Here is a 24,825-nt window from a genome sequence, read left to right as displayed (position 1 = left end):
GCCAAGCAATATCTTTGTGAGAATTGAATAAAAACCCATTGTTTACATTCTTCCAAACTGTAATACAATCATATTCAGTTAGTTTTCCCACTGGGGTGATCCTCTCTAATCCTGGGCATAACATACCTTGAATAATTGCACGGTTTATTTTCTCACAAGGGATATGAGAGACTTTCACTTTCCTTAAAAAGGGTAACACTCTATCATACATTTTGGGCCTATATTCAGCATGAGGAGTATTTTGTGGAAGTCTTATTTCCCAGGCATTGTTGACCTACCCAAAGCTTGGCGAAACAATGCCATAAAATTCCCGGATTCTCAGACAAACAGGCTTTTAGAATGGGCATCAAGAACATAGACTCCAGTTTAGTTCCCAATTCTGGCACTGCTAGCCCTCCTTTATCTAATGGCTTATACAGTATCTCTCGTCTCATTTTTTCGTGTTGTGAGCTCCAAAAAAAAAACTAAATAGGGTCTTCCTGATAGATCTTATAATATGTATCGGTGCTGGAAAGGTTGGGGCCAAAAAGGTAAGAGAGGCCAAAATCTCGGCATTTATTACCAACACTTTCCCTCTCAACGTAAGATCTCGCTCCTCCCATTGTTTTAGTTTCCATCTTATCTTATCAAGTCTCAAATCCCATTTTCTCTTATCCATATCTTTCCCAAAGAACAGTCCCAAAATCTTAATAGATTCTTCCTGATTTTTAAACCCCAGATTTAATTTGGGTTCTTTCCAGAAAGAGTACAAAACTTCTGTCTTTGTTTTATTAATTCTAGCCCTAGTAGCCAAGGTAAACCTATCGCAGATTTGCAGCGTTTTCTTTATAGAGTTGTTATCAGTAAGAAAGAGAGTGAGGTCATCCATATAAAGTGAAACCTTAGCTTCTCTGCCTGAGCTACCTGGAATTGGAAAACCTTTAATTTCGGGATTCTGCCTGAGTGCCCTAGCTAATGGCTCAACTGCCAAAACAAATAGTAATGGAGACAAGCTACAGCCCTGTCGTACACCTGAACAGATATCAAAGGGGTCTGACAAATAGTTGTTAACCAATACTCTACTTTGGCAGTTGGCATATAGGTTGATCCATGCACAAAAGGATGGACTAAGGCACAAGCGCCCCAGTAGTATATGTAAATAACGATGGTCTATACTGTCGAAGGCTTTTTCGAGATCAAGTCCCAAAATTGCCAGAGATAGTTTGTGATCTTGTGCAAACAGATAGATATCTCTTGCTAATGCCAAATTATCTTGTAGAGATCGCCCCTTAATACAACATGTTTGGTCATTACCAATAAACTTAGGCATATCGGGCTGGAGTTTAAAAAAGAGTGCCTTGGAAAGAATTTTAACATCTACTCCTAACAAGGTCAAGAGACGCCAATTTTTAATCTCTTGTTTATCACCTTTCTTAAACATCAAGGAGATAACTCCTTCTCTTAAGGAGGATGGAAGTTTTCCTATGCGTAAACTCTCCATAAACATCATCAACAAGGAGTCCTTTAAATCTTCCCAAAAGGTTATATAAAATTCCTTAGGTAGCCCATCCGCTCCAGGACACTTATTATTGCTCATACTCTGTACTGCTCTAGTTAAGTCATCCACACATAGGTGTACCTCACTAATTCCAAAGTCTCCTTGAGTGCTGTCAACAGTCTCAGAAAGAAAGTCAACAATGTCATCATTTCCTCTATTTTTAGAACTATATAAGTTCTTCGGTAACACTTTACGGTAAGGGTACATGAATTATCATGAATTCATGTATAAATTCATGCATGAAATATGCATTCATATCTCATGAATCATCAGGAACTAACACGAGTTCAACGTTTTTCATTCATGACTTCATGGATGAACAACACCTTAATTAAAACATTAACTAAGATGAGTACATCATCATGAATTATAATTTATTACGCATGATCATGATATTTTCTTTGTTCACACAAAAAATTGGTCTTTACCACCCATTGTGGATACAGCCAGTGGCGATTCTAGACTTTTTTAACAGGGGTGGCCTTAGTGGAGCACTGATTAATTCAAGGGTGGCATCATAAAATCATGCATCGAACACCATACTCATAAACTGAAGGACAAAGACCGTACTCTTACATCAAATTTCTTTTTATTTGAATAAAATTAAATATAAATAAACAAACATCTCAAACATAAAAATACACCTTCAAGACTTTTTGTTTTTCACAATAACAACTCAAACATAATATCTTTGGCCATCTATTTCTATAGCTGTTAACATCCAAAATTCAAGTTCTCAGCTAAATACTATTTATTCATGGAACAATGAAATACAATTTGTTTGCCCATCTATATTTTGGTGTTAAAACAACTGAATGCGCCGATTTTTGTGTGAGCTGGCGAAAACCTTGATAAAGTCATCCATATTTAAAGCTTTTGCTCTCCTGGATTCAATACTTAACACACCTAAGTGGCTAAGCCTACCATCAACCATGGTGGTCCGCAAGTGTGTCTTTATTAGCTTCAGGGCTGAGAAGCTCCGTTCACAGCCTGCAGTACTCACTGGGATAGCTGTGGCAACCTTGCAAAGCCTAAAGAGGTCAGGGAACACCTCTTTATAGGGTTCCAAAAATACAGTGAAGTCTGTAACACTTCCCAATTGTACTGCCCCACTGTCCATCTTTCTCTTTACAACCCTTCTGGCCTGATGCAGCTCATGGGTCAAGTCCTCTTGATCACTGCCATACAAATCACCTAATTGTAAGACTTGACCCTTGTCTAGGAATGTACAGCTTTGAGGGTTCAGTGCCTGTATCCCATTCATGAGTACACAGTTTGACTTTGAAAACCTTCTGTCCATCTCACTCATGATGGAATCTAGGATTGGGTACAGTAACCTTTGCCTGAATGAGTTTTTGTCACCCCTGCGTAGGCCTATAGTACAAGTTATATGAGACCCACCCAGTTTTGAGCTCACTCTCTGTTCTCTTTTTTTTTGTGACATTTTCAACTGCTACATTACACAGCTTGGCTGTATCTGATATTTCTTGCCACAAATCATGTGCAAATGTCTCATTCCTGTACTCCTGAAATGTAGCATGAAGTGATTCAATCAAATCAACTGCTATGGCTAAGTCAAGTGAGGGGGCCTGTAGCAGGTCAGAGAGTCGCTTTGTGGTTCCAAGGAGTTTTTGGAAAGTTGTCAGTAAGGCTATGAATGTAAGGTCAATCTGTGCTAATAAACCTCGAGCATCAACTGATCTGTCCCCATTGTCCTCTGAACTGATCTGCTCAAGAACATGCAGGACGGCTGGTAATCTATCCAATAAGTTCCTGCAAGCCACCGCTCTACACGCCCATCGTGTATCACTCAGTTTTTGCAACTCTCTGCATTGGCCACCATACATATCTTTTTGAACCTCCATCCATTTTTGATGTACATAGGACCCGGTCATATACACATAGAGTCTTTGGAGGAGGGTGAAGAAACAATCTACCTCTGCCACTGACTTCACTGTGTCCACTAAGACTAGATTCAGGCAGTGGGCATTACAGTGGACATAAAATGCCTGTTTAGCCTCTGCCTGAATTCTGGCTGCCACACCAGAGTGTTTCCCACTCATCACAGCTGCTCCATCATAGCCTTTCCCAATCAGGTTCTCCTTGTAATTGAGCCCATATTTTTCAAGGCATTGTATGATTTTATCACTAAGTCCCTTAGCATCCAAATCCTGAGCATGCTGAAAGTCAAGGAAACTTTCATGTATAGCCCCACTGTAGTAATACCTCACTACCAACGACAGCTGCTCCTTTTTCTGGAGGTCTTTGGTTTCATCTGCAATTACTGAGAAAACCTCACTCTCCTTCACCTCCTTTACAATGTCATCCCTCACCATGTTTGCAAGACACTCCAGAATTTCATTCTGTATGGTTCCAGATGTGTACTTTGCATTCCCCTTTTCCCTCATTTTCTCACTTATAAGGGCATCATGATTAGCAATCACAGTTAGAGTTTCTATGAAATTCCCCCTATTGTCAGAGTCCTCTGACTCCCGGTGGCCCCTCTGAGCCTGCTTCTGAGTTGCTGTTAACAACAGAACCTCTGCAATTGTTTTTATGTATCTCCTGTTCTCCTCAACTTTTCTTTTGTACTCTTGATCAATTAAATCCATTAACCCAGAATCAGACAGCATACGATTCTTATATTCTCGCCAAGCAAACATTGCATTAACGTGACTGTCAGACCGGTCATGCAATGTAAGGCCTCCATCTTTATACAGCGCTTTCTTCCAATGTGAAAAACCTGCCTGGGACGTAAATACTGATTCTGACGCTGAAGGAAGTGAGAAATGTCTACATGCATAACAGTAAGCTGAATCTTTGCTAACAGAGTACTCTAACCAAGAATATTTGCTGTACCACTGCGGGTTGAATGCCCTTCTTTTCTGACCTTGTGTGGTCTTGGGAAACATCCTCAGCACAGGTCGAGTTGGATCTGCTGCCCTTGATTGGGAGATGTCTGGAAAGAACAAAAGTAATTCAGCAAATCATACAAACATGTGTTTTATATATATATTTTAACCAGGATAAAACATACAGTACACACCATGAGGTCCAGGGGTTGGGTTTGTAGCAGCAAGTGGACAACCAGTGAGACAAGATGATGATGATGGACCTAAATTTAAATGTAAAATACATTTTGTTGAAACAAGTGCAATTCAATCGGATATAGCTGAGATGTCATACCTTTATAAGGATCTGAATTGTCTCCAGCACCCTTGTCTGAATCTGAAATAGCATTTAGAATGATTTCACATGATTTCACTTAGATGCCTAAACATTTTTATTTTGTGTAGGCTAAATAAAAATGCTGTTAATATTTTTATTTTTTTCAAATACATAGCCTATTAAATCAATGATACCATAAAATTTTATTCTATATTTTACATACCCAGGTCATCAGGTGAAGCTGCTAGCTCAGTCGCTTCACCCTGCCTGTCATCATCCTGATCTGACTCGCTAACATTATCTGAACCACTGCTGGTACTGCTAACGTCAGCTGCTCTGATCAGTTCACTGTCTTCATCAGGTTTGCTTTTCTTGCTAACGAAGAACTGTTGGATATTCTGGTTCCTTTTCATACTGCAATGAAGTCAGATTTCCTTCAGAACAGTCCAACCAACCCCTAGGCTACATAAACACCAATTAAATACTTTTTTTTCCCATTTACATTATTAGTAATTATTACTTACATTATTATTAGAAATTGAAATGAAACAAACATGAAATGGCACAATGCACAACAAAGAACGTATTATTTACAATTAATTACACAAAATTAAAGCTTAATCAAAGGCCACATATGACCTGTGAGCTAAACTATTACTATTTATAAAGTTTAAACGATATAGACAACTCTTTCATGTCATTACTGCATTGGTGATGTGCAAGTCAAATTCAGTGCCTGTCACTTTAAGGCCCTGACGGCCGTGAGGTTTGCTTGATTCTCACGGTTTAAGCTAAATTGTTGTTGTGCATTGTGCATAAGGATATGTGGATGAAATGAATTTTTTTCCATGTCATTTGTTAAAATAAATGCTCTAGAGCCTAACAACTCGAAGAAAATCTGTCTTGGATTACTTACAGGAGATACTGTAAGTGTCTTGTAATGATCATTTCTATGATTTTGGCGAGCACAAATAACTATCTCCAGATGTAAATGGTTGCATATCCTATTACTCAAATTCAACTAAACCCACCAGTAGGCTAGACCTTAATTTCACAGCATAGCTATGTTAGCAACACAGGGCTTGAAAACATTGACTGTATATAGCCTATAGAACAAACAAAAACGAAACCCTGCGTGGAGTTTATCTGGGAATATAGCCTAAGCCTAACTTACTGAAGGTAGGGGCGAGCTATGGCGTGTTTAATTTGTTTAAAATATAATGAAGGCTACGTTTTTTTTGCACAAATTGCATCTGCTAATCTGCTAATGATAAATCATTAAATGCTTTTTACAAAAGTAGCCTACAGTTAACAGTTAATGATCTAGCAAATGTCGACTGAGTAGGCAGAATAGGCAGGTAACTTACAGTAGATAAATTAGCCTAACGTTCGTTACATGACGTGATTCAACAGACGTGATACTGGGCTGTGTGTGCGATGCGATTAGATATCAAGGCAGATGTGATAGGTAAATAGATATCTTTGCATGCTAGCACAAGTAGTAGTGCTGTAAACTCACATGCTAAAAAACAATAAGCCATATCGTTGGTTAGCTTATATCAAACACTTGCTACTTACATTTCTGAGTTCTGGTGTCTGACTGTCCAAGCTCCCGCGCTGATTTAAAGGCAGTAAAGTGCGTCAACAAAGGTTCCGCCTTTGATTTTGATTTGATTTGATTTGAATGCTTTACCACGTTAATGGCCAATCGTAGAGTAGGATTTTGGGGTGGCACCTGGGGTGGCCAATCGAATCTCAGGGGTGGCGTGGGCCACCCCAAGCCACCCCTCTGGCTCCGCCCCTGGATACAGCTATGGTTATGGTACATGAATCATCATGAATTCATGCATAAAAAAGTATTAATTAATGCATGCAAGACTACTCTTCGAATTATTAAAGGAATGTACAAAAATCCACATTATCTAATGCATGCATACAGGCTAGAACAGTATATCAATTAATGTGGGAACTTTTTTTCTGAATTATGATCTGAGTTTCCAAGCATGTTCATGTCTTCTTCATAGCCTGCAAGTAAATGGACAGACCCCAAAATTGGCCAATCACAGCACATATTATACAAATTCTGTTGGCGTTCAAATACAGTAGTCATCATTAACTAAGCATTATTTATCTATGACTTCATCATGTGTGTGGCCCCTCAACTAAAGTGATGACTCTGTCCTTTGAAACACTTATGAACAATGTGTTTTCATTATGATCTGAGTTATCCAGCATGTTCATGTCTTCTTCATAGCCTGCAGGTAAATGGACAGACCCCAAAATTGGCCAATCACAGCACATATTATACGAATTCTGTTGGCGTTCAAATACAGTAGTCATCATTAATGAATGAATGAATGAATGAATGAGGCATTTATATAGCGCTTTCATATGTACTACTGTACACCCAAAGCGCTTTACAATCATATCAAGGGATCTCTCCTCAACCACCACCAGTGTGCAGCATCCACTTGGATGATGCGACGGCAGCCACAGTACAACGGCGCCAGTGCGCTCACCACACACCAGCTATAGGTGGAGAGAGCTCATTAACTAAGCATTATTTATCTATGACTTCATCATGTGTGTGGCCCCTCAACTAAAGTGGTGACTCGGTGCTTTGAAACACTGATGAACAATGTGGCATAACTGTGAAATGACATGAATATGAACATGAAAGTTCAAGCCTTTGCAAACAATGTACTGTGAACACAAATGGACTTAATTTTAACTGTACTGCTTTATTCTTAAACGGTATAAACCAGTTAAAAACCATAAAGCTGTTTAAAAAAAATGTTTCACAAACAGCTTGATCTCTTTTTGGGTAAAGAGTCACCTTTTAACGTATAAAGCTACTGATGCGTCTCCTCCATATCATGAAATTGTAAAACAGCTTTATGGTTTTGTAAAGAGTTTTCATAAAGTTCATGGTGTATGTACTGAATTCCTTCTCAGGTCTTTCCAGCTGTTGATTTAACTGGTTTATACCGTTTGGTTTCAGAATAAAGCAGTAAAGTTACATAACATTATTACGATTTTACAGCTAAAAAATGTACGTTAAGCTATTTACGAATATTTCATATTATAAAGATATCTGTATAATTTCCCTTTTACCATTTTATAGATTATAAATGTAAGATCCCTTAGCTGCTAACCCTACTCCCACACCTAAACATAACGTTACCCATTTTATAGACTATGCTAAAAGGAAAAAACGTAATGGACAGATATGTGTAGGGAAATGGCAGTTTTATTAACAACATAGCATTAAAATATAGTTTGAGCCACTAATCCTACCCCTACCACTAAACCCAACAATTTCTTAAAACTATGTAGGCAATTATAAATTAAAACAACAGACAGACAATCACAATCATTTATTTATTGAGAAAATGTCAAAACCGGTACCAAAAGTCGTTCACATGACGATGTGTCGCAGTCCTCTCTGGCAGTAACGTTATATAATAGTGTTGTATGAGGTAACGTTACAGAGCAGAATTTAAGTTATTAATCCATGAAAATGTTGATTCGGTTTCGGTTCGCTTCGCTCTGTGAAGGCGCGCGCGCTTCTCCATTTCAAATGTAGTACACAACTTAAACACGGCATGTCGCAATCTGTGACGAAGCATGCGAGAGCCAATGAGCGTTTGATATCACTGCCGTAAAACATGTCGTAACGCTTCGGGCGCAATTTTTGAATTTGAATTCACCACGAGCGCGGGATTTGACGTTTTGACGTCGTTGCGTTTCTGTGTATAAAACGTAAATAAATGTACATATGGTAGAACTACACTTTAAAAATACACACGTATTCTCATGAGATCACGTTGCAAGTTAAGATCAAAGTCCATTTGTGTCCACACAGTACATTGGCTTGAACTGTCATGTTCATATTCATGTCATTTCACAGTTATGCCACATTGTTCATCAGTGTTTCAAAGCACCGAGTCACCACTTTAGTTGAGGGGCCACACACATGATAAATAGTTGGGTCATATATAGCAATTCCGTGACCGTGGAGAGGGAAGGTTCGTTTCTCACTGGATTTGTCATCTATAAAGGTTAAAGAAAAAAATTAGTTGGGGTGCCCCTCACAAAAATGTGGGGAAAATCTTTGAGAGCCCTATATCCAAAATGGCTGCCGTCAGCCAAGCTGGAAATTAACTTTTTAATGGTTTTGGCCACAGTTCTGCATAATACATGGTTTCTGAGGCTATTTGGGTCATGCAATTCATAAATTATGTAGATTTATTGATTTGACCTATTTTTGACCTTCAAATTCAAGATGGCCGCCAATTTTTGGCTCTTAAAGGCGATATACTACAGGTGAATAGGGTACATTTTTTATCTTGCAGATATCACCATGAAACTTTGCCAGTTGATTACTCGCATGAATAGGAGGAAAAAATGTATTGCAAGTTTTCTGTAATTTTTTGTTTAAATATGCTAATCAGGCTATATCTAATTAAATATGCGCTAATTTGCATATATTTTGAAGTGACGAATCTGACCATTGAAAAAAACAAGGTTCAAAATTATTTGTGCATTTTGTTGACATATTCAATGAAAAGACATTACAAGATACATTACAAGAATATCTCCTTTTGAACCCTGTAAATCAGAAAATACTGCCAATAGCCTTAAATTCATTTCAGCCCTATTTTTAGCCATAAAATGACATATAAATCAGGCCAAGAATGATGTATCAACAAATCATGAGGTGTCATGAGGTGTGAGCTGCTGGGGCAAGGGGGGCAGGTTGTGACGCACTGGTCGACACTTTCCATTCACTAGCTCCCAGCCGTGACCAATGGGAGAAGGATGCTCTTGCAGGTTGTAATGGAGCTGGCAATATGTAAGGTAGTTTGTCCTTTCCATATGAAGAATCCTCATCAGGTGGGAGACGGATTGTATACTTATTCTTCAGTTTGTGCCATTTGGAAAGTCTGGCCTGCCCGCAGCTCACATCTGCATGTATCATATGTATATTCACCTATATTCACCTATATGCGCTGCATCATGCTCTGGAGAGACGCTCTAATTCATAAACGACTAGCAAAGATTCTTGAGCATGAAGAGCTATCAGAGGACATCAAGACACATCTCAAGACCCTGCGCAATGCACTCACTGAAACTCAGGAGGCTCTACAGAAAGCTCACAAGGATCTTGAGGATGGTGATGTAAAGGAGCTGATTAACAGAGTGTATGAGAAACCTGGCACAGACATGGGGGACTTTTGGGTTTCGTTCCTGGAGATGACCGACCCACTTGTACAATGTATTGATGCATGTCATGCAAGAAATGGTACAGAGTACTTACTTTCAACATACAACATGCTGCCTGGACTGATGGCATATGACAACCATGATTATGGAAGGTGGTTGCCAGATTATTGGGCAATGCTCTCTTTGCTGTCAGATGAGAAAAGGGTATTCTTCAACATTCACTTCACCCAGTCAATGACCGGGCTACCTTACTCCTGTCAGCCACTTGACCTTTGGATAGAAACAACTATGAATCTGAACTCGAAGCTAAAGCAAGGATGGATTCAGCTTCTACATAATGAGAAGCAACTGTTCTCAACAACAAGAAATGCAAACAACGTTGCAAGGGTGAACTCTACTGTAAAGAAGAGCCTCAAGTGCCAGCGCCGCCATAGGCAGCATGTTGAATGCCAGCCAGCAAGGATGAAGAAGGATGAGCAGGCAGTTCAGGACCTGCTGGCATGCATGAAGGATTTTGAAGCTGAGCCCTTTGACATTTCTTCACCTACACTGAGGTTGCTACAGTCTGGCCTGGTCGCCTCACCAGAGTTAGTGCATGAGCTAAAAGACTGCACTTCCAGATGGCCAATCTCAGGTTGAAACCTTCCAGCAAGATCGAGTGTTCACAAAGATCAAGCCTCTCACTGCAACCATCCACAGGAATAAGAGTCGAAATTTCGTTGGAGAAATGATCTGTACACCATCTGGTGCTCATATGAAGGTTGCCGATATGGAGAGATTGGGGCTGGCAGCCCTTGTGGACCTTGCAGAGGGATCAGGAATGATCCAGGAATGATCCAACTTGAATCAGCCCTTGAGAGGAGAGTGACTCAGGAGTGCCTTTCACTCTACAATGTAGATGGGTCAATGCGCAAGACCTTAAAAGATAGGTCTTGAAACCTTAAAACCTTGCAAGACTGTGAAGAGCAAGTTGTTAGAGCTCTTCAAGGTAGACCCAGTAAGTGAAAAACCAAGAGACCACGTTAGCCTTGTGGACATGGGGCTGATCTGGCGGCTTGCCACCCCCACACCTGAAGACCGTGAGTCTCGGAAGCGGGACTTGGATAAAATCTGTGCTATGATCTTCTCACGCCACGCCAACGCATACCTCATCATCCTTGTCAATGACATATATGACCTTCCTTTCAGCATCAAGGATGAATGAGCACGATCGTCGGGCAGCAAAATATCCAAAAGGACCAAATATTTTCCCTAAGCCCGAAGATAGGTTCCCAGGTGCTGCTGAGTTCAATCAACTCATGGTTAACTCCGGAAACAAGGTCAGACTACAGAAACTTGTAAAGGATCAGCTGAAAAAACAAGTGGGTCAGGTGCATGGTGACATCATATACTGCGAGAGAGAAACGTCAACCAACCTGAGAACTGGTGTGGCTAATGGGGACTATGTCTTCAGACATCCCGAAGCAGATACAATGCTTCTCTCTGCCTATGCAAAGGTGAGAGCCAGTAAGTACACTGGGCCTGTTGTTCTAGACTGCGAGGACACAGATGTGTATGTCCAAGCAGCTTACGTCTCGCAGCAATTCAGAGGTGATTTGCTGATTAAACGTAAGCATGCGTTAATCAACTGACGTGCCATGCTCTCGGAAGAGGTTGCAGATATCATCATACCTATCCATGTGATCACTGGTAGTGACCACACCTCAGGGTTCTATGGGCATGGGAAGAAGAAGGTGTTGGAGAAGGTGAAGATCAATTCTGAGGCAAGAGAGCTCCTGGGACGAGTGGGTGAGAGTCTGAAATTAAAACATGAAGTCAGAGCAGATATGAAGGCATTTGTCCTCTCCATCATTTATGATGAGAGTGCAGATGTGAGCTGCGGGCAGGCCAGACTTTCCAAATGGCACAAACTGAAGAATAAGTATACAATCCGTCTCCCACCTGATGAGGATTCTTTGAATCTTCATATGGAAAGGACAAACTACCTTACATATTGCCAGCTCCATTACAACCTGCAAGAGCATCCTTCTCCCATTGGTCACGGCTGGGAGCTAGTGAATGGAAAGTGTCGACCAGTGCGTCACACCCTGCCCCCCTTGCCCCAGCAGCTCACACCTCATGACTGCTCAGATGAGAATAGCAGTGATGATGAGAGGAGTCAGTGTGGAGATTCAACAGATTCAGATGAAGAGTCTTTTTGTTAAAATGTTAATAAAAAACAACTCCAAGCTAAATAATCTCCTTTGTCTTTTATAGGTGAATATACATACACCAAACTTTACAGTTGTATTCGCAACTATATTGTGGTTTGTCCAGAGGGATTTGTTGATACATCATTCTTGGCCTGATTTATATGACATTTTATGGCTAAAAATAATTTTGAACCTTGTTTTTTTCAATGGTCAGATTCGTCACTTCAAAATATATGCAAATTAGCGCATATTTAATTAGATATAGCCTGATTAGCATATTTAAACAAAAAATTACAGAAAACTTGCAATACATTTTTTCCTCCTATTCATGCGAGTAATCAACTTGCAAAGTTTCATGGTGATATCTGCAAGTTAAAAAATTGACTCTATTCACCTGTAGAGTCTCGCCTTAAAGAGCCAAAAATTGGCGGCCATCTTGAATTTGAAGGTCAAAAATAGGTCAAATCAATAAATCTACATAATTTATGAATTGCATGACCCAAATAGCCTCAGAAACCATGTATTATGCAGAACTGTGGCCAAAACCATTAAAAAGTTAATTTCCAGCTTGGCTGACGGCAGCCATTTTGGATATAGGGCTCTCAAAGATTTTCCCCACATTTTTGTGAGGGGCACCCCAACTAATTTTTTTCTTTAACCTTTATAGTTGACAAATCCAGTGAGAAACGAACCTTCCCTCTCCACGGTCACGGAATTGCTATATATGACCCAACTAAAAGTCATAGATAAATAATGCTTAGTTAATGATGACTACTGTATTTGAACGGCAACAGAATTTGTATAATATGTGCTGTGATTGGCCAATTTTGGGGTCTGTCCATTTACCTGCAGGCTATGAAGAAGACATGAACATGCTTGGAAACTCAGATCATAATTCAGAAAAAAAGTTCTCACATTAATTGATATACTGTTCTAGCCTGTATGCATGCATTAGATAATGTGGATTTTTGTACATTCCTTTAATAATTCGAAGAGTAGTCTTGCATGCATTAATTAATACTTTTTTATGCATGAATTCATGATGATTCATGTACCATAACCATAACTGTATCTACAATGGGCGGTAAAGACCAATTTTTTGTGTGAACAAAGAAAACATCATGATCATGCGTAATAAATCATAATTCATGATGATGTACTCATCTTAGTTAATGTTTTAATTAAGGTGTTGTTCATCCATGAAGTCATGAATGAAAAACGTTGAACTCGTGTTAGTTCCTGATGATTCATGAAATATTAATGCATGAATTAATGCATATTTCATGCATGAATTTATACATGAATTCATGATAATTCATGTACCCTTACCGTAAAGTGTTACCAGTTCTTATAAAAGGAAAAAACATGGGATACTATATTGTGCGTTCCCGTTATTACTTGATCTTCTTGAACTTTTAAGGAATCCAAACTTGGAGAGCTAATACACTGTAAAAAATATTTTCATGATTTGTTATCACAACTTTTAATCTTTTGTCAAATCAACTTAGATAATTAATGTAGTTCAGATAACATATATTTTGAAGTTCTATTTATTAAACCATAATCTTTTGTCAAATCAACTTAGATAATGTTGTTCAGATAACATATATTTTGAGTTTCTATTTATTAAACCAATCTCTTTGTTGCATTAACTCAATTTTTTTATTTCAATGAACTCAAAATTTTAAGGCAACCAGGTAACTTACATTTTTAAGTTAAACCTTTAACTTAAAAATGTAAGTTACCTGGTTGCCTTAAAATTTTGAGTTCATTGAAATTAAAAAATTGAGTTAATGCAACAAAGAGATTGGTTTAATAAATAGAAACTCAAAATATATGTTATCTGAACAACATTATCTAAGTTGATTTGACAAAAGATTATGGTTTAATAAATAGAACTTCAAAATATATGTTATCTGAACCACATTAATTATCTAAGTTGTTTTGACAAAAGATTAAAAGTTAAGATAACAAATCATGAAAATATTTTTTTACAGTGTAAGTTTCCTAAAAAAATATCTTGTACATTTTTCATTAGATTCAAAATTCTGAACTCTACTCCTTATGATGTAACTCTTGTTCTTATAAGCCATTATTTTAGCCATTTCTCTCTTAAGTTTTACAATATCATCTGCTACCTTAAATCCCGAATGGGACATAGTGTACAAGATTTGTAAATCTTTCTGACATTTCTTGAAACGATAATTGTTTTTTGATGTAAAATTCTTACTTTCCTTCATAAAAAAACTTCTTCACTCTAATTTTCAGATCCTGCCACCAATCACCCACTGAATCATATAATTATTGCAGAGATTTCCATTGATTTAACATTCCTTTCAATTTTTGGACCACTTTAGGATCTTTTAACAAACTTATATTTAACTTCCATAAACCAGATCCTCTCGTACTTCTTCCGCATACATCTAATACACAATCTAATTTGGCATGATCGGAAAAAAATACAGGTTTCACAGAGGATTCTATTACCTCAATTGTAGGTGAGGAGAAAAGGTAGTCAATGCGAGAGAAGGAAGATCCATTGAACCAAGTAAATCTGGGAACGTCAGGGTTCTGGGCTCTAAAACCATCTATAAGTTTAAAATCCTTATTAATGTCTATAAGATCTACTGAGCTAGAGTCGAGCTTTTTGCTATTTATTGCTATAACAAAAGTGTATCAAACACACAGTTAAAAGCAGCCAGAGAAAACTAAAGTTAAAGGGTCATGAGCCCAACTAAAGCAGACACTGATCTCAATCATGGTGACATCAAATTTATTTTAAAGTTTTTTACACTTTATTTAAATTAGAATATTTGACTTTAATTTTATGGTTTTTGTTTGGCAGCCGCAGCTGCCAGTCATTTTACCCTTTTTTATGATTTTTTTTACAATGAAGGTATATGATCGTGATTATTCAGGAAATACTCAGGTGTTTTTCAGTTTATTTAATTTAGGATGTTTTACAGTTTTTTGGGGAGCTGACAGTCATTTGACCATTTTATCATTTAACTGTTCTGTTACTGTTTAATTACAGATTATATTTGTAATTTTACATACATTTTTATGTCATTTAAGAAAACAGAAAAAATACTGTATGAAAAATACAATCAATTTTCTTTAAAAAAATGTGAATTACTGGAATTTGTCATTAATGTCACAATACCTAAAATAACAGCTGAATTTTTATTTTACAGATATTATTTGTAATTTTACAGTGTTTTGAGTACAATTTAAAATGAAAGAAAATGATCGTCAAAAAATCACAGTTATTTTCTGTAAAATTAGGATTTTTTTTTTACAGTGAAGTATTGAAATTAGAACCCCTTTCAGAGAAGTTGGCAGTGTGGAAACTACTGCCATCTCTCCTTGGGTCCTAAAGACAGTAGAAAAGGTTACAGAATACAGTTTTTGCACCTCTGTGTTTTAACAGCGTGGTCTCCACTACCATAAAACTGGAGCAAGTGCATTTGCTGTCACAAGAGCTGCAATCTCCTCTGGGTAAAAAGGCCATAGAACTTGTTCCCCTCCCAGAGAGAGAGTCGGGCTACTACAGTCGGTACTTTCTGGTTCCCAAAAAAGATGGGGGGTTGCGTCCAATTTTAGATCTTCTCAGAACCATTCTCTCAGAACATACAAGATGTTTGTGTCTCAAATTCAACACAAAAATTGGTTTGTCACAGTCAACTAAGGATTCATATTTTCATATAGAAATTTTGCCACAACACAGGAAGTTCCTGAGGTTCGCTTTCTGGGGCGAAGCTTAAAAATTTCTGGTTCTTCCATTCTTCCTAGCCTTGTCACCCCGCACATACACAAAATGCATGGATGTAGCTCTGGCTCCGCTGCGACTCTAGGGCATCTGCATTTTCAGCCTGATCTCACACACGAAACGTACATATTTAGACGTAAATAAAAACGATCCAATTCGTATATATATTTATGTATTATAGTGACTTTTACGTATCATATGGACGTTATTTCAGGTTCGATACGTATCTATATTTACGTATTACAACTTAAAATACGTATAGATTCAACGTATATCCATAAATGCATTTATACAGCCTGGTCTCATTGTTAATACGTAGTATTAATACGTAATTTTCAAAGATAGAAAACGTACGTTTTGTACGTTTGGATAGATGCTGAAACGTATGATATGGACGTATCTGCAACAATTAAACGTAACATTATTACGTTTTTTACTGCTACAAAACGTAAAATATTTACGAATCTTTCATATCATTAAGATATCTGTATAATTTACCTTTTACCTTTTTATGGATAAATGGAAGATCCCTTAACCCCACTCCCAAACCTAAACATAACGTTACCCATACAGAATATAAAAAGGACAAAACGTACAGAGATGTGTAGGGAAATGGCAATTTTATTAACAATATAGCATTAAAAGATTTTTTTAGCAGCTAATCCTACTCCTACCCCTAAACCTACCCATAACAATTTCTTAAAACTACATAGGCTACAATTATGAAGAAAAATTACAACATACATGTAATCACAATAATTTATTTATTGCGAAAATGTCAAAACCGGTACCAAAAGTCGTTCACATGACGATGTGTTGCAGTCACAGTCCTCTCTTTCAGTATAATAGTTTTGAATGAGGTACAGAGCAGAATTTAAGTTATTAATCCATGAAAATGTTAATCTGGCTTCGCTCTGTGTGAAGGCGCGCGCGCTTCTCCATTTCAAATGTAGTTTACCGACTGAAATACGGCATGTCGCAATCTGTGGCGAGAGCCAATGAGCGTTTGATATTACCAAAGAGTATAGAAGTAACAAGAGGCGAAACTCCGTTGCAGTTTTGACAACAGCCACTAGGTGGCGCTTCGGTAGCGCGGCCGCCATTTTGGACTGAACCAACGGCTTTACCGTTAGCACAACTACTGTACAGCATTAACATTATGTCTGGAAATAATTGGAAACAAAGAAAACAGTGTTCTGCCATCAACTGCAACAACTACCAGTGTACAACCAATCAACTAGCATTTCATAGATTCCCTAAAGATCCAGAGAGGTAAAGTAGAAAAGGTTTTATTAACTTTAAAGTGAGCTAACGTCAACGATAACAGGTGCTGTAACGTTAATGTAAGCTATCCCATAACCGCAGTAACAGTTTGCTAATGTTATGTATTTGGTCGAAATTGTCAAGACTCGAAATGGACTTTTTAAATCGCATACTTTCAGAGATATATGAACACCTAACCTGGCAAATGACCGCTTTATTAATTCATTGTTATCACTAAATTAACCCTTTAACTGTCACCTTTTTTTCACATAAACATGAAAATCACTATCCAAACTTAAATGGTTGTAATTCAAGAATGCTTTGGACCTACTATGGTTGGTCTTGTTTTAATTTGTCAGATTATTGTTGAAGTGAAATAAATTATGAAAGTGAAACAGAAAAAAGTTATATAAGTTTGAGTTTATTAAAATGTACAAATTTAAAAATATAATTATTTATATTTTATATAAAATATATATATTACAAAATATATTTTACTCTAGAACTGCAAGAAAATGAAAGCAAAAAATCTGAACAAGTTGTGTTCCACATTTTAGGTTGATATGTTGATATCTCGCTTCCTCACCCTTTCTGCCGTGTGCTCTAACGTTAGCTACACGGTTTGGAGCTGCGCGATCTTGCTCGCTCGCTCTAGATTCCGGGTGATTTTAGCTAATTTGTGGGCATCAGGGAGCCGCTATCAATATGCGGGAGACTCCCGGATCTTCCGGGAGACATGGGATGTCTGCTCTAGAGATATTAAAAACTAGAAACTACTTTTTAGTTCATTTAACCCCGCTTTTGAATTTGAACCGGTATCGTTCAATTCTATGACAGCTGTGTTGCGTTCAGTCCAAGATGGTGGAGCTGCAGCTCTGCGCATGGGTGAGTTTGTTGCAATGGAACGTTCTATTGAGTTTCGCCTCTTGGTACTTCTATTCACCTTATTCCGCCCGCCCACTTTTACTTCTGTCAAGTACTTCCGTTGTAAACCAACTTCCGGTTTAGCGGACCCTCATTCAATTTCGAGGAGAACTGCAGAGAAGTCTCACTGATAAAATGTCACATAATTTAAGCTAATTTGTGCCAAATGTGCTATGTACGTGTGTACCAACAGCACAGCAATGCACTGTTTCTCGGGGTAATTTTTAAACGACTTTTAGGTGTTTATATGACCCGTCTGCCTGTCTGATCGCAGCCCGGCCGATGTGTAGTGTTTAGCCTACATTAGCCACAAACATCTAATGTTGTAATGGTCTCACTACAGGACACATACACATGCTATACCTTGTTTGAAAGCTATGGTCCTCTAGAATTCAGTCGCTGGATTTATTTTACAGCCATTACTTGTGTTAGAGATCAAACCATAAGAAATTGCAGCTAGCAGTTAGCTAAGCTAACGCTACCCTCTTGTTCATCTAGTTGAGGCTCTACTTTCTTTCTACACCAGTTCGTGGCTATTTTTTTCTCATCTGTTGGCAAATGAAAATGTATCTGGTGATTAAGCAAACAAACTGTGGTGTAATAATGTTTCAAACTTTACATGTAGTAGTGTTTGTGCACATCTTCATAACTAAGTAATAGCTATTAGAAAGACACAGCTATTAAATAATTTGATTGTGGCATTGTTTCAAAAGCTTCAAGTGAAATGTACTTTAGTACGTTGCAGCAGTTGTTAATAACCATAGGCCAACGCATTTGGCAATAATATTATAGTCTATCTACTTATATCAAGACAGATAACAGATTGGACTAGGGCAAACAAAGCGCTAAGTAGCTAAACCAGGAAGTGAGATTACGCGGATGGCGCCACCCAGTGCTACTTCCGGAATAAGGTGAATACTCTTTGATATTACTGCCGTAAAACATGTCGTAACGCTTCTTGAGGGCGCAATTTTTGAATTTAAATTCATCACGAGCGCGGAATTTGACAGTTACGGACTCCGCTGCTGTCTGTGATAGCCTGTGAAATGGAGATGAAGATCACTCACTGGATAAAGGGCTGAATTTGGATCTCTTTCTTGCAAACGTATGGATTCTAAAGATTTGGATTATAATTTCAAGCTAATAAAATTTATGTCTTTTGTGAATTTATGTTGGGTTTTGGTGTATTATTGTTCTATTGGAGAAAACGCATTTTGTGTCTCACTGTAAATAAACTTAATATTACAAAATGGTTAAACGATTAAATAAGGTATTTTTAAGGTTTTAAAGTGTATTCTTGTGTAACTGCATGTAGGCTAATCCTCCGAAACGAGTTTGCAGCAGAAGGCACGAACAGTTATTAGCCTATTTCTTGAGTAAACTGCATTTAATAATAATAAATGCGACTGAAAACGTAATTGATAAGACATTTGAATGCAATAGAGTCAAAACATTAATGCCACGATTTTAATATGCATAAATAAGAATATGTACAAATATGTACGTCGGTAGAGTTGTTCATACGTAAATAATTTACGTTTTTGTGCTGTTAATACGTAAATATTTTACGTTTTTGTGCTGTTAATACGTAAATATTTTACGTTTTAGTGCTGTAAATACGTCAGTATTATACGTTTCTTTGTGTATAAAACGTAAGTAATTGTACGTATGGTAGAATTACACTTTACGTAAAAATACACACGTATTCTCATGAGATCACGTTGGCATTTTGAATTACATAGACGACTGGCTGATCCTGGCCCAGTCTCAAGAGCTTGTGCTCCAGCATCAGGATGTTGTCCTCGCTCATCTTGTATCTCTGGGGTTAAAGGAGAACTCCGGTCAATTTTAACATTGAGCTCATTTTTTTGTACATTTGGAGTGCTGTCAATACAGAGAACAACGACAAAAAACGGTGTTGCCTACACCGAGTTATTCTATTTTTAAAATTTGCACCCTGTTGACTTCAATAGGGCAAGTAGTAAGCCTGCTTTTTAGCCTCTTAACATCCTTTAAGTGTCATTACAAGTGCACAGAAAATGTGAGTGATTCCTTCCGAGTGAACACGGGTGGATCTGACTGCAGTAGATGTTAGAGATATTAATAAAAACGAAGTTAATTCAGCCAGCGCTCATACCTTTGTTTACATCCTGTTTTCGGTGGAACGCCATAGTAATCGATTGTCGAGTTCACGCGCGTGATAATTGGTAACTAAACCTATGCGCGTGAACTCGACAACCGATTACTATGGCGTTCCACCGAAACAGGATGTAAACAAAGGTATGAGCGCTGGCTGAATTAACTTTGTTTTTATTAATATCTCTAACATCTACTGCAGTCAGATCCACCCGTGTTCACTCGGAAGGAATCACTCACATTTTCTGTGCACTTGTAATGACACTTAAAGGATGTTAAGAGGCTAAAAAGCAGGCTTACTACTTGCCCTATTGAAGTCAACAGGGTGCAAATTTTAAAAATAGAATAACTCGGTGTAGGCAACACCGATTTTTGTCGTTGTTCTCTGTATTGACAGCACTCCAAATGTACAAAAAAATTAGCTCAATGTTAAAATTGACCGGAGTTCTCCTTTAAGACTCAGAGCCAAGAAAAGCATTCTCTTGCCTGCCCAGAGGACAACTTACTTAGGGGTTGTATGGCACTCTAGCCTGGATGCCAGCCGAACTTAGCCCCGCCCACAACATTTTTAGGTCTGGACTTGATCCGTTGTGGAGCTATTATGCCCGAACCAAAGCTGTTCGGACCAGTCAAATTGTCAGGGCTGCTTTATACGATGATGGACAGATGATCAACAGTAAAGTAATCATCCACGTCACCAACGAGCGCTTGGGTTGAATTCGTTTACAACAAAAATTTCTAATCTTTCCCTGTTCATTGTATGTATTCACATACAGTATAGCTCTTATTTTGTAGTCAAGTCACATTTATTTATATAGAGCTTTTTACAATACAGATTGTTTCAAAGCAGCTTTATAGAGATAACAGGAAAATAATGCAACAAAGTTTGTTTCCAGAAGAAAATAGCGTCACAGTCTAGCTTAAGTAAGTAAGTTCAGTGATGTTTAGTAGTGTGTGAGATCATGTCTTGGCTGAGTGACACTGGGACACATTAAATTTAGAACCACATTGTTCACTAACTTTTTCAGGAACGGAACTGGCTGATAATCTGATCACATCGCCTCGTCTCATCAAAACTCACTTACCTGTTCAGCTTGTGCCCAAGTCCTTCTGGGAGCAGAACTCAAATGTAGGGGATTTGTTTTTTTGTTTTTTTTCACTCTATGACATGACAAACAATACAAATATAATAAACATACCTGAATGTGACAACATTAATTTTATGATATTTATAATTTTATGATATTTATATACTGTGTATTTGTGTTTTAAAGACTCATTTTAAAGACTAATTTAAAGACTCATGTGAATGACCTTTAATAGAAACTGCCTCATTGAATTGCAGTTTTATTGAAATGAAATGTTTAGCATTTGTGGTAATTGCTATTAAAACTGTTTGTAAAAAAAAAAAAAAAAAAAACTACAACTGGAACTATTTAACCTACAAAAAATGGTGGTGATATTAGGACATTGTCGTGTCTAAAATGTTGCTTTACTTAGAGTAATTAGGTACTGATTATTTCTGGTAATCCAAAAATTTAAACAGCAACATTATTTTTTACATTTAGGTGTGGTTTTACTTTTTAGCTGTGACACAACCATTTCTTCATCATTATTATTTTTATTTTCTCGTGCAAAAGTATATATGTTACAGCACATAAATAATCTTTAAATAAAGTTACTTAATGTCCTGTTTCATGTTATAATTTTTGTTCACTCATTCTAGATTGTGTATGTAGCTCGGAATGCAAAAGACAATGCAGTTTCATATTTTCATTTTGATCGGATGAATATGGTACAGCCTGAACCAGGAGACTGGAACACCTTCTTACAGAAATTTATGGAAGGAAAGAGTAAGGACAATTCTTGTTTAAGTCTAATGATATATTTATTTATTTTTTGTCAGTTACGATTTTAAACTTTTTAAAGAACCATTTTAATATCTGGGAAAAATAAATAAAACAAATATAAATATAAATATAATATTATAAACTACAAAAACATTAAGAAATCTGTCACTGAGAAACATGATTTAACACCAGCCATGTCCTCTTAGATGTGTTTGGTCCTTGGTATGACCATGTCAGTAGATGGTGGGAGAAGAAACAGACTTATTCTAACCTACTATACTTGTTCTATGAGGATTTGGTTGAAGTAAGTTATTTTTTCTTTTTTTTTAATCAGTATCTTAAATGTGTCTAAGGTGTATATTTTTCTGTCTTTTTCAGGACACAGGACGTGAGGTGGAACGTTTGTGTTCCTTCTTGGGTTTGTCCACCTCAGTAGAAGAGAGAGAGAACATAACAAAGGGGGTTCAATTTGATACCATGAAACAGAACAAGATGACCAACTATTCCACAGTCCCAGTCATGGACTTCAAGATCTCACCCTTCATGCGGAAAGGTTAATAAACTACTCAATCATCTAATTTAGTCCCTCTGAATTCCGTCCTTTAACTTGCTTTAATCTTTTCTTTCCAAAAGGCAAAGTTGGAGACTGGAAAAATCACTTCACTGTGGCACAAAATGAACAGTTTGATGAAGTCTACAAACAGAAGATGAAGAATACCACTGTCAAGTTCCGCACTGAGATTAAACTTTAGACTTGAGTTCTCAATCTTTCTCCAAGGGCCAGTAGCATAAACTTTACCATTATGTTAAGACGGTGTCTTAAAATCTAGTATGACCCACTAGCAGTTAATCAAGGTAACTTTTTTTCAAATCAGATTAACTTTTCAGTGTCAAATTAGGCCAATCTACGTTTTTATGTAACTGACTAGTTTTAAATTAGGCCAATCTACGTTTTTATGTAACTGACTAGTTTTAAGACTAGTCTTAGTGGTTTATGCAACTGGTCCCAGGGTAAATGATCACGTGATCAAATGATTAATAAATGATCAAGTGTCTGACAGAATTATATTCCAGTTATAGAAATTTGTCCAGTTATTAAATACATTATATAAGTAATCAAAAATAAGTTGATTTCTGTGAAAAACCAGTGACGTTTCTTTTTAGTCTTATTGCCAGTCTGTTTGGGGGGAAATGTCAGAAACATGTCATTATGGTGCCAGTAGTGGCCCAAAAAAATACACAATGCAACTTTTGTTACAATCAACATGGCCACAGTTGTACTTACAAACAACTAAATAAATAAAACATAATTGGAAATTTGTGTTTTTGTTATTCGTTATTTTCATGATAATATGACTAGCGTAGTTTTCATTTCAGACACAATTAACTATGACATTTTGCATGTATTTGTATTTTTTTACCAGGCAAAATAACTTGTGCGCTCACACTCTGGATTTTTTTTTTTTTTTATATATATATATATCACTGTATGAGATTATGATGGGTCATACAACTCTGGGAATTCCATGTACCCTTTTCACAGAACATGATGACACTTTTTCCACAGATATCAACATCACAAATCTAGTAGCATTTTGGTCACACTTTAGATTAGGGTCAAATTACCACTATTAACTAACTATTAACTATGATTTTTTTGCCTCAATAAACTCCTAATTACTGCTTATTAATAGTTAGTAAGATAGTAAGATAGTTAAGTTTAGGTACTGGGTAGGAATTGGGATTGATGATGAAGAATAAGGTCATGCAGAATAAGGCATTAATATGTGCTTTATAAGTACCAATACACAGCCAATATCCTAGTAATATGCATGCTAATAAGCACCTATAGCTAATAGTAAGAATTGGACCCTAAACTTTTACCAACGTTTTTTTTACAATTTTAATACACATTTATAACACTGGGTGTGTTTCTAAAACAACGGCTGAAGGAGTGATGGCATATTTGACATCTTTCTCTCTTTTGACCAACGTAATTAATCTGTATATCTGTATATTTTTTCCTTTTTTGGGAAACGCAATCATGATTTTTATCTTTTGCTATTGGAGCAATGTGGAATACAAAAATATTGCCGTCGTCTTCCTTTCATCACTATAGACGTTAACCCAACTATGATGACTTCCACTTTTGAGAACCCCAGAAAGGGTCCATTACATTTAAAACAATCTTCTCCATGTTTTCAACACTCTGATATGAGCTCAGTGAAATGTTTTATTGTTTTTTAATAATCTGTTCAATAATTGGTTAAAGCCGTGCTTGTGGAAGCGGCAAGATTTTGGATGCTCAAGCACCGCTTTCGCACCGTCCCTACACCCCAGTGAAACCAGCTGTGTTTTGCCGATTTCTGCATTTCTCCCACTGAAACTAAACTAAACACTTCCGTGTGAAAGGCCCTGACATGTTCAATTCACAAACAGTAAGTAAACAATTTCATAATGCTTTGTCTTAATGGTGGTTTTATATGGAAAATGTTTTCAGACACTAGTTAAGAGCAATAACAAGTGGATGTTGATTTTTTTTTTATATCTATATTTAATGATGTTAGCCAACCATATATGGCCATTTACTGGCAATCCTTACAGGAGAATCCCCTTTAAAACAGATCATTTTAAACAGATGGTCAGACTGATGGTTGAAAATAAAAATTTTAGTGAATATATGGCTTTCTTTCTGTGGAAAACCCTTAATTAACATTATAAATTAACCTAAAGGAATTTTCAAATAGAAAAAAAAATCCA

The 24,825-nt window shown here is 37.1% G+C and overlaps 1 protein-coding gene across 1 annotated transcript in view; it reads left to right on the top strand.

Moving 5' to 3' along the window:
* The window catches only part of LOC307174053 (cytosolic sulfotransferase 3-like), a 55,600-nt gene extending 32,599 nt beyond the window's left edge, over positions 1-23,001 (top strand). The window contains exons 4-8 of the mRNA XM_079897712.1: positions 21,244-21,344; positions 21,942-22,068; positions 22,272-22,369; positions 22,444-22,618; positions 22,699-23,001. Coding sequence (XP_079753838.1) covers positions 21,244-21,344; positions 21,942-22,068; positions 22,272-22,369; positions 22,444-22,618; positions 22,699-22,817 — 620 coding nt within the window. The 3' untranslated portion in view covers positions 22,818-23,001. The remainder of the gene's footprint in view (positions 1-21,243; positions 21,345-21,941; positions 22,069-22,271; positions 22,370-22,443; positions 22,619-22,698) is intronic.
* The last annotated feature ends 1,824 nt before the right edge of the window (positions 23,002-24,825 follow it).

The sequence above is a fragment of the Squalius cephalus genome (genome assembly GCF_949319135.1).
Source record: "Squalius cephalus genome assembly, chromosome: 16".
Taxonomy (NCBI): Eukaryota; Metazoa; Chordata; class Actinopteri; order Cypriniformes; family Leuciscidae; genus Squalius; species Squalius cephalus.
This window is presented reverse-complemented; position numbering and strand designations above follow the sequence as displayed.